Here is an 11,727-nt window from a genome sequence, read left to right as displayed (position 1 = left end):
TTATATGAAATTGTAACCACTTACACTTAGATTCTATTTGTAACACTAACTAAGGTTTATGAAGCTGTTTAAGTATTGTTCATGGTTAGAGTGTTACATTTTTTAAAATATAGTTTTAAATTTTACTGTAAAGTTGAATTTGTAAACTAACATTAATAATCAATGTATGATTAACATGAATATTTTTATTCCTTATGAAAAGTATGGCTCAGTACTTTGTGTGTGTAATAAAGTTCAGCACTATTTTAGTTTTCCTATACAGTATCGGTTGAGTAATCAATTATAAGCCTTTGTAGCCCTTCCTAGACAATGTATCTGTGAAAAGTATTGGTTGATTAATCAGTAATCAGCCTTTGTGGCCCTTCCTAGTTATCGTATCGATAAAAGTTTTGGTTGATTTATCAGTTATTGGCCTTTGTGGCCCTTCCTAGGTATCGTATTGGAAAAAAGTAACTGTTGATTAATAGGTTATCGGCCTTTTTGGCCCTTCCTAGTTATCGTATCTGTAAAAAGTATCGGTTGATTAATCAGATATCACCTTTGTGCCCCTTCCTAGGTATCGTATCAGTAAAAAGTATCGTTGGTTAACCGGTTATCGGCTTTTGTGCCCCTTCCTAGGTATCGTTTCAGTAACAAGTATCGGTTGGTTAACCGGTTATCGGCCTTTGTGCCCCTTCCTAGGTATCGTATCAGTAAAAAGTATCGATTGATTAACCCGTTATCGGCCTTTGTGCCCCTTCCTAGTTATCATATCTGTAAAAAGTATCGGTTGATTAATCAGTTATCACTTTTGTGCCTCTTCATGGGTATCGTGTTGGAAAAAAGTATCGGTTGATTAATTGGTTATCGGCCTTTGTGCCCCTTCCTAGTTATTGTATCGCTAAAAAGTATCGGTTGATTAATCGGTTATCACCTTTGTGCCCCTTCCTAGGTATTGTATCAGTAAAAAGTATCGGTTGATTAATCGTTTATCGGCCTTTGTGGCCCTTCCTAGTTATCGTATCTGTAAAAAGTTTCGGTTCATTAATCGGTTATCGGCCCTTGTGTCCCTTACTAGTTATTGTATCGGTAAAAAGTGTCGGTTGATTAATCGGTAAATCGGCCTTTGTGTCCCTTCCTAGTTATCGTATCTGTAAAAAGTTTTGGTTGATTAATCGGTTAACAGCCTTTGTGGCCCTTCCTAGTTATCGTATCATTAAAAAGTATCGGTTGATTAATCGGTTATCACCTTTGTGCCCCTTCCTAGGTATCGTATCAGTAAAAAGTATCGGTTGGTTAATTGGTTATCGGCCTTTGTGGCCCTTCCTAGTTATCGTATCTGTAAAAAGTATCGGTTGGTTAATTGGTTATCGGCCTTTGTGACCCTTCCCAATTATCGTATCGGTAAAAAGTATCGGTTGGTTAATCGGTTATCACCTTTGTGCCCCTTCCTAGGTATCGTATCAGTAAAAAGTATCGTTGGTTAACCGGTTATCGGCCTTTGTGCCCCTTCCTAGGTATCGTTTCAGTAACAAGTATCGGTTGGTTAACCGGTTATCGGCCTTTGTGCCCCTTCCTAGGTATCGTATCAGTAAAAAGTATCGGTTGATTAACCGGTTATCGGCCTTTGTGCCCCTTCCTAGTTATCATATCTGTAAAAAGTATCGGTTGATTAATCAGTTATCACTTTTGTGCGTCTTCATGGGTATCGTGTTGGAAAAAGTATCGGTTGATTAATTGGTTATCGGCCTTTGTGCCCCTTCCTAGTTATCGTATCGCTAAAAAGTATCGGTTGATTAATCGGTTATCACCTTTGTGCCCCTTCCTAGGTATTGCATCAGTAAAAAGTATCGGTTGATTAATCGTTTATCGGCCTTTGTGGCCCTTCCTAGTTATCGTATCTGTAAAAAGTTTTGGTTGATTAATCGGTTATCGGCCCTTGTGTCCCTTCCTAGTTATCGTATCGGTAAAAAGTGTCGGTTGATTAATCGGTAAATCGGCCTTTGTGTCCCTTCCTAGTTATCGTATCTGTAAAAGTTTTGGTTGATTAATCGGTTAACAGCCTTTGTGGCCCTTCCTAGTTATCGTATCGTTAAAAAGTATCGGTTGATTAATCGGTTATCACCTTTGTGCCCCTTCCTAGGTATCGTATCAGTAAAAAGTATCGGTTGGTTAATTGGTTATCGGCCTTTGTGGCCCTTCCTAGTTATCGTATCTGTAAAAAGTATCGGTTGGTTAATTGGTTATCGGCCTTTGTGACCCTTCCCTGTTATCGTATCGGTAAAAAGTATCGGTTCATTAATCGGTTATCACCTTTGTGCCCCTTCCTAGGTATCGAATCAGTAAAAAGTATAGGTTGATTAATCGGTTATCGGCCTTTGTGGCCCTTCCTAGTTATCATATCAGTAAAAAGTGTCAGTTGATTAATCGGTTATCGGCCTTTGTGTCCCTTCCTAGTTATCGTATCGGTAAAAAGTCTCAATTGATTAATCGGCTATCGGCCTTTGTGGCCCTTCCTAGTTATCAGTCAACATCTAGTTATGATCGTTTTATAAAATAGAATGATTCTTCTGCTCCAATCGGACCCAGAATGAGAGCATAGTCACAGATTTTGAATGCCTTATGAGGGTTCGTTTGAGGTGCAGAGAAAACAAACCTCAAGCATCCTGAAGTGTTCTTGAAGACCGTGTTCCACTCCGGGTCTCCGGGTCGAGACGGGTCATTTGGGTCTCCTCTCAAACCCGAGTGAGGGATAATGATCTCGTCGGTCAGTGTCTGCAGGCCATGGTTGATAACGATCATTTTCAGAGGCTCATGGGACGAGAGATTCCACAGTGTTCCTGAGAAACACGGGAGGAGATATCAGGAGAGTCTGTTTACATTCTCCGCAACAGAACAATTCCATTCCCAGGACTGTTTTGGGCAGGTTTGATAGTTTTGATAGTTGTCACTTCACTTCACTTCAGGGATCGTGAACAGTTAAGTTTGTTAGTTGAAGTGCTTCTGTAGTTCAAACAGAAGAGAAGGAAAGAAGTCTCTTCTGCTCATTCTGCATTTATTTGATCAAAAATAGTGAAATATTATTGTAATTTAAAACATCTGTTAAAGTGTAATTTATTTCTGTGATGCTCCGCTGTATTTTCAGCATCATTCCTCCAGTCTTCAGTGTCACATGATCTTCAGAAATCAGAATAATATGATGATTTGCTGCTCAAGAAACATTTCTGATTATTATCAATGTTGAACACAGTTGTGCTGCACAAAATTTTTAGTATTCACAGATAAATAGAAAGTTCAAAAGAACAGCATTTATTTGAAATATAAATCTTTTGTAACATTATAAATGTCTTTACTGTCACTTGTAATTAATTTAATGTGTCCTTGAGGAATAAAATTATTAATTTATTCCATCATTCCAAAAAAAAAGTATTAGTTGCAATCATTATTAAGAATTAGATTTTATTTTTCTATTTTCTCTTTTCATTTTAGTTTTAGTCTCTTTTAGTAAATTTGTATGTTTGTCATTTTTTGTTTTTTACAGGTGCATATATATTTTTTTACTTCAATTTTAGTTTGTACATCAAGATAAACTAAACGAAAATGCCAGGTGGTCAAGTCAATGTTTTTTTTATATTAAATGTACTTTATTTCAGTTAACATTTAGTTTATTTCATGTAACACATTTATTTTTAATTTTTTTATGGTTTTGGTTTTAGTTTCACTTTTAGTGATTGGAATCTGAACCAGAATCGTTAAATTTCCCATAACTCTGATCCCAGATTTCTAAATCAAACACTTGATTAATTCACAGGAAGCTGCACAAACCTGACATTTATTTGAAATCTTTTCTAACATTATGAATGTCTTAAGTGTCACTTTTGATCAATTGCCACTGATAACCTTAACGCCGCCTAAAATTCGAAGGCAAAAATGTTGGATTTAGATTTTAAATGTTCAAGTTTTAAGCAGCAGTGCAGTTGAAAGCATGAATGCAGAGATGAACCTGTGACGAGTTCTCGGACTTCCACGTCGTCGGATCTCCTCAGGAGCCTCAGCAGCGCAGGAATGCCATCCGCGTTCTTGATGGCCACCTTGTTGAAGTTGTCTCGACCGAAGGAGATGTTCCTCAGCGCGCCGCAGGCCTTGCGATGGACCTCGGCTTTGGGATGATCCAGGAGCCCCACCAGGACGGGGATCCCTCGCAGCTGCCGGACGTCCTGCTTGACCGAGTCGTTCTCGTAGCACAGGTGCTGGAGATACGCAGCGGCGTTGGACTTCACCGGGTCCATGGGGTGGCTCAGCATGGAGATGACCTCTCGTAGGTTCGGGTCCCGCCAGCGCGGATCCTTGCGGATGGTGTCGAGGCTCACCATGCTAGCGCGTTTCTGCGGGACGAGCGTCTGCATGCGGTACAGATCCTGGAAGTACACGTGCGGCAGCAGTGGTGTCAGGTGCTCGTCCGCCGTGAGGTCCAGCGTTGGCCTCATGTGATGCACGGCATCCTGCTCCGGTTTGGAAGCGCCGCCGCTGCCGCGGATCAATCCGTCCCGGTGGAGCGGCAGCGTGTAGCAGTTCTCGGGTAAGTAGGGCCGGGATGGAAAGGACGGGTGGAAGGGTAATCCATGCAGGAGCGTGACGCTGTGAGTGTTCAGAGTGCCGTACAGAGCCGGCTTGTCCTTGGGAATCTCGTTCAGGGGGTCAGAGGTCACGCCCGACTCAGGGTGAGGAGGTCGAGCCGCGTGTGCGTCCTCCATATCGGCATCTGGACACTGAACATCCGGACATGGAGTCTGCAATTCGTCCAACCCTTCAGATGAAGCTTCCTAGAGAGAGAAATACAAATATACATTGATTTGAGGATTTGAGGATTTTGATCTAATACTGATGATTTAAAAAATAATTACATTTTTGTCTTTAGAACTGAGTGTTATAGTATTGTTATAGTTTTTTTTTAATCAATAGTTTAAATTAGTTTTTTATTTTTATGTTCAAAGTTTTTGTTGTGTTTTATTACTTTTTTGTCTATACAGTTTTAATTCATTTGTATTTATTTGCAACTAGCTTTAATAAAATAAGTTTATGTTTTTTTATATTTCACTTGATCTGTGTTATTTTAGTATTACTGCGATACTATTATATATTATTTTAATATTTTAAATTTGATTTCTGCTTTCTTATTCATTTTTCCAAAATGTATTTATAGTATAATATACTTTATTTATAGTAAATATATACTTTATTTTTTATATCAAGCTTTAAAATTTTTGTTTGTCATTTTTTATTAGTTTTTAAAAATGTCAATTCATTTTAATTTGAGTTATTTTAGTTTATTTCAGTTAAAGCTTGTTTCATTTTATTTTATTATTGTTTTAGTATTAGTTAACCATAATAACCTTGTTACAAATATCTAATAACTATTAAATCAAGAAACATTTACTTGAGATGCAAAAATAATTAAGATATTAAGTCTTGTTTTTTTCTGAAAAATTATAAAAATTAATAATTCAAATTAAGTGAGTTTATGCTTAAAACAGGAACATATATTTGCAAACGGAGTCAGAAAATAATCTTGTTTTTCCTTTGAATTAAGTTTAATTTTCATGCTGCACTTTTTTTTATCATAAACTTTTGGTAGATAAAAAAAGAAACAAGACAATATTTTACCCAGTAAACACCACTAATGATGAGCTGTTTCCAAATGAGCCATGAAGAGGCCAAATTAATAACAATACATCGATCTGAACTTCATTATCTCACCTGAGGATCTGGACTCTATGAAATCTGATTTAATTTGTGTCCTACTGAGCTGGAAAAAATACCGCAGGGCACTTTTGATGAAACAGACTGAATTAAATTTAACCCTTCACCACTACAATACTGAAACCAGATGATTCATATTCTTTAATACCGGCTTTCCCAATGAAAAGCTTACATGATATGTACATTCTTCCATATTCACCTTCAGGATGTTGGGCACGATCTGTTCATTGGAGCTGCTGGAGCTGAGTGGGTTGGATTCGCTCTCAGGACTGGACGATTTCTCCGTCCCGATGCCTGAACTCTCAGTCTGTAAAACATCCCAGAAGCGGCTCAGCGAGAGCTCGTTAACATCACATCCACACACACAGCGCCTCATTAGTCTGCAGTTTTAGGCTCGTAAACAATACCTACTTTTAACATCCAAAATGAATCATTAGTCATGAATTATAAATGATTTGTTTACAAAAAGAACCTGTTAAAATAATTATTTTTGGCTCTGAAATTCTCCCCAAACGATGAATATTTAAATCCCTTTTTATTAATTTATTGCATTGCCTAATGAAACCCGGTTATTAAGCAAATGCCTGTTAATATAAGCAGACAGATGCCAACTATGAGGAAACATGATGTTCTTCCTCAGTATTTATGTCTTGTTTTTAATACAAATATCTAATCATTCTTTAATCAAGATACATGTATTTGAGAAGCAAAATTACTTTAGGTATAACATCTAGATTTTTAAAATAATTGTCAACGTTTATACTTAAAACAAGAAAAAATATCTGTCGATCGAGTCTGAGAAATAATCGCATTCCCTTTGATTTGTTTTGTTTTGTTTTCTGACCTCACCGAAGGTTATTTTTATTGTTTTAGACATAAATAAAAAAATAAAAAAAATCTGAAAATAAGACTTAATATCTTAATATACTTTTACGTCTCAATAAAAATTATATTTTTAATCCAGAAGAAACACATAAATTTTTTTAGTAAGGGTAAGACACTTTGCAAATGCTTTAAGACCCTCAAAATACACATCATTTATTTTTTTCAGAATTTGTACAATTATTTTTTAAGAGATATAACCATATTACGTGTTCGGGTCATTTTTGACCCGGGTATGTATGGAGCACCGTTAGTGCGAAAAATACTTTTTGTATCTATTGAGTTAAATTAATGTGAAAAAAACTTTTATGAAATATATTTTTTCTTTCTATTTGACAAACTTATGGGATGGAAATTTGGTTAAAATAAATTTTCATAAATTTAATACATTTGGATTGTTAGTTTAATTAAATAACAATTAAGGTAATTCACAGATTATATAATTTCAGATATTTCATAGCATGTCATATTCAAATAAAGTTTCTCAGCAATATTGGGTCAAAATAATTTTTGTTTTTTTGGTATGGTTCATGTGTATTTTGACGTTTCAAGGGATTTATACATTTTTAAATAATCAAAAATTGATGTAAGCGGTAAATACATGGTAATAACATGGTAACATTCAAACAAATTTTTCACATTCACTCAATAATGAGAAGTTGCTGATCAGATACAATATGATTTTAGTTGAGAACTATTAAGTTATGACTGTTCAAACTTCAGGTTAAAATGGACCAGAAATGAACAAATCATATACTGTATGTACTATGAAGGTTAAGAATGTTTAGATATTTGTAATGGAGAAAAGGTCAAAGATACTGAAGAAGAACGTCATGTTTCCTCATAGTTGGCATCTTTCTGCTTACATTAACAAGCATCTGCTTAATAACCGGGTTTCATTAGGTAATGCAATAACTGAATAATATAAGGATTTAAAAGGATTTAAATATTCATAATTTGGCTTGAATCCGAGAATAATGAAATACGTATTGTAACAGGTTCTTTATATGAGCGAATCCTTTATAAATCATGTTTTGCAGTGTTCGTACATGGGTTTCTGTGTGATTTGAGCTTGCCGGGTTGGACAGGTCTAAGGACGGGGTTTCTGCCGTCTCCTCCGTCTGCTCTTTGGTGTCTCGAGCTGAAGATTCGGCCGCTGATTCCTCTGAATCCGGCTTCTTTTGGACCAAAGGGAAGAATACGAACAGGAGACGTTAACATGAGATCAGGTGGGTCATGTTTTAACAAGCACAACTTCACTGATTCACCACACAGTTTCTCCAAACCGTCCTGATGAACGTCTTCACATAAAAGAGCATTATGAGATCACTGAAAGCTCTTTGGTGTAAAAATCACCTCTGGGAGATTTCACTTAAATATTCTGGTCTCAGCGGTGCTCGCAAACATGCTTAAGTAAAGTAAGCAGAACTTCCTCCAGAGCAGCGTTGAATTATACATGAGCTCGGCTTCATAAACACAACACACACTCGACGACTTACACACACTTCAGGAAAAACATCTGCACTGGAACTGCTAACAAGAGCGAGAAATAACTCTACACAATTCATAATTTACAAACGTCTTTTAAAAGCCATGAAAGTGTCCAGTGCATCATTTCTTACAATAAATGTCCCTTGCTTTGCTTTGTCACCTAATGCAATGACATTTACACATGCATGAACTGAACTGAAGTGAATAATGACACTATTGTCTTAAAGCCAATTAGTTTCATAATTGATGAATTTTGCAACATCGACACTGTTATGGATTGGACTGAATAATCATTTAACAGAATTGATCTGAATAATTACACTATTGTCTTAATGCTTATAGATGAAAACTGAATTAGTTTCATAATTGATGAAGTTCACATAGTTATTGAGCTGAACTGAATCAATGCTGACTTGATTCAGTTGAATCATCTTGTTTGCATCACTGATTCTGTTCATTTGTGTGAACTGATTTGAAATAATCTGTATTATACATGTATACAGCGCTATTAAAATTTAAATAAAAAATGTTCAGGATTGCACTGCATTATGCTAACTACGGAAAGTGATCCACTTTTACAGTTATTTGAATGAACTGAATCATACTGAACTGGATTGAGCGACACTAGTGTCCTTTTAGCATTGCTTTACAGAAGAAACTGAATTGCTTAAGTTTGCATCACTTATGCAATCAATTTTAGCAATAAGCAGCTCTACAGAAGACATTATTAAACTCAGTTTAACTCATGCATGTGTGAATGTCATTGTTTTATTTTATAAAGCACAGCAAGAGTCATTTATTGTGAGGAAGATGCACAAACACACTTCTAGCTTTTACAAAGACATTCGACTTGATTCAGTTGAATCATCTGACTTTTTGCATCATTGATTCTGTTATTTATTAATGCAGATCTGCTTTGAATCAACATGATTAAAAACTAAATAAATAAATGTGAATTTACTTTATAAGCATTTATTTTTAGATCCTGTATCATTCAATCTGAAAAGATTCAGGATTGCATTGCATTATGATTATTTCTTCTTGTTTATGCATCCCTGCTGAAGATAAAAGATACTTAAATATGCAATAAAAATAGTCTATGCATGTATTTTGGGTCACTGTAATTCCAAAGGTCTCATTCAATCCAGTGCTGCATAATGATCATTTTCTCTATGAAGTCAAATATGATTGAGTTGTTTCATGCAGACATTTAGATTTCAGCATTATTCCCAGTCTTGATGAAGCGCTTCAGGAGAGAGAGAGAGAGAGAGAGAGAGAGAGAGAGCGAGAGAGAGAGAGAGAGAGAGCGAGAGACATCAGGATGGATGTGTTGTTGATGTGTTTGTACGGTGACTCCATGGAAACAAGCATCAGTCTCAAAGGCTCTGGATCTGTTTGTGTTTATTAACTGACATCTAACATCACTCAACTAGCTTTCTTTTTCCTGTAGAGAATATGAGTGGTGTTCGCCTGAGAAAAACTGTGATGATAGCGTTTCTATGCAGTTGCTAAGGTGTTCTGAGTGGTTGTTAGGGTGTTGCAGGTGGTAACTAGGGTGTGTTCAAATGACCAACTAATAGTGATGCTTGACTTAGAAAATGACACTTAAAATGTAATTGTATTTATTTACTATAGTAACACATAGTTCAACTGTAGAATATGAACTAATGCACTGAACTGAACATGAGTGTGTGTGTGTTTGTAAATCACTTATCATGATTAACACTATCTGAACCATGACATATTTAGTCAATGTAATAGTAATAATACATTTGGCAAAATAAAAAAGCTACAGTTCCGTTTATGTAACAACATGGTTAAAAAAAAAACAAAAAAACATGATCAAGTCATACGAATGAGGACGAAACAAATGCAAATATGATTTAAAACACAGATGATTTGATGAGAAATCAGAAAGGAAGCACAGATGTTTCAGAGCTGGAGCAGGTGATGAAAGATCATGAAGATGAATATGTATGTCTTAATAAACACATGCACTGATGAATGAGCCGCAATAAGAAGATGACATAAGAAAGCAAATAGAGTCAGTCCATGTTCGTCAGTGCTGAAATCCCACCTCACTGAACACCAGATGCTTTTGCGTGGATTGTTCCCGTCTTACTCACTACGTCATGTGAAGTGTCCCATCCATCCATCCATCATCCATCTCATCTCATGCACATCAGCTCAGCTCAGTGTCAGTGTGTGCTCAAGGGCAGTGCATCCGCTGTCACAAGCCCAAGTAGGACACATGAAGCGGGCTCTGCGTCTGTATGCGGCGCGTCTCACTGTCAGACGCGCAACATCGCGGAACCCTGCGGTATGAGCACAGGCGCACGCATGCAGCATCAGACCTGTATTTACATGCGATTCCGCCACATGTGTGAAGCTGTGACGCGCACACACACACACAAGCACACGATCCCATCCGCGGACAGCAGCAGCAGCGGCGCACAGAAAGATCCAGAGCAGGAGAGGCGATGCCCACCCAGCCCTGGCATCCACTGCTGCTGCAGACGCACGAGCATCACCGCGCTGCGGGAAAAGCGACGCAGACACTCACCTCGTTCCCCTCCGCAGGCATCCTGACGACGCAGAGCGACGAGTGTGTGCTGTCTCCGAGCAAATACAGCTGTCTGTCTGCGGATCACACATGAGCAGCCATCCTTCCTCCTGCCTCACGCGTCCACATGCACTCGATCATGCTCACACACACACACACACACACGCGCGCGCGCGCACACCCCCCCCCCCAGCCTCTCTCTCTCTCTCACACACACACACACACACACAAGCGCGCGCGCGCACACCCCCCCAGCCTCTCTCTCTCTCTCTCACACACACACACACACACACACGCGCGCGCGCACACCCCCCCCAGCCTCTCTCTCTCTCACACACACACACACACAAGCGCGCGCAGCTCAGCGCAGTGGAGGAGATGCTGAATCAACAGCACGATTCACACACACTCTTCACCGAACCACATCCAGTCAGTGTTTATCATTCATTAAATGAGATCATTAGCGCTCATTAAACCGCATCAGGGAGGTTACTGATGCAGCACACACACACACACACACACACACAGAGAGAGAGAGAGAGAGAGACAGAGAGAACACACACACAGAGAGAGAGAGAGAGAGAGAACACACACACACACACACAGAGAGAGAGACTTTTACACGCCTTTTTTTATTCACCATAGTTAAAACAATTTTTTTGGGATTACATCACAATCACATTACACACATTTCCTCTTTATTTTTAAATAAATAAATACCAGCATTACCAAAATTACCAATTAAAAAACAACCCCCCATTATCATTCACTATAACCAGTGCTTCCTTAACACACCATCTCCATTTAAAAAAAGAACATTATTAATATGCTTGTAATATGTATATTCTATAATCACTCTTGATTCCACTAAGGATTTAAATAAAGCCACCATACAAACATCTCTGCCTGCATTTTTTTCTTGATGCGACTTAAAAATTGCCAATTTAGCTTGACCTACGACAAAATTAGCAAGTACACATTGTTCTTGTGCAGATTTCCTATAACCACAGCCTAAAATAAAAAGGCTGTTAGTATACAGGAACCCCAATTTA

The 11,727-nt window shown here is 37.8% G+C and overlaps 1 protein-coding gene across 1 annotated transcript in view; it reads right to left on the bottom strand.

Moving 5' to 3' along the window:
• LOC113054785 (armadillo repeat protein deleted in velo-cardio-facial syndrome-like) overlaps positions 1-10,856 on the bottom strand; it is a 20,744-nt gene extending 9,888 nt beyond the window's left edge. The window contains exons 1-5 of the mRNA XM_026220589.1: positions 10,676-10,856; positions 7,671-7,799; positions 5,939-6,046; positions 3,983-4,802; positions 2,636-2,819 (exon numbers count right to left, since the gene is read on the bottom strand). Coding sequence (XP_026076374.1) covers positions 2,636-2,819; positions 3,983-4,802; positions 5,939-6,046; positions 7,671-7,799; positions 10,676-10,696 — 1,262 coding nt within the window. The 5' untranslated portion in view covers positions 10,697-10,856. The remainder of the gene's footprint in view (positions 1-2,635; positions 2,820-3,982; positions 4,803-5,938; positions 6,047-7,670; positions 7,800-10,675) is intronic.
• Positions 10,857-11,727: the final 871 nt, after the last annotated feature.

This window comes from Carassius auratus, chromosome 35 (genome assembly GCF_003368295.1).
Source record: "Carassius auratus strain Wakin chromosome 35, ASM336829v1, whole genome shotgun sequence".
NCBI classification, from domain to species: Eukaryota; Metazoa; Chordata; class Actinopteri; order Cypriniformes; family Cyprinidae; genus Carassius; species Carassius auratus.
Note: the sequence above shows the minus strand (reverse complement) of the source record. Positions and strands in the feature narration are given on the sequence as shown.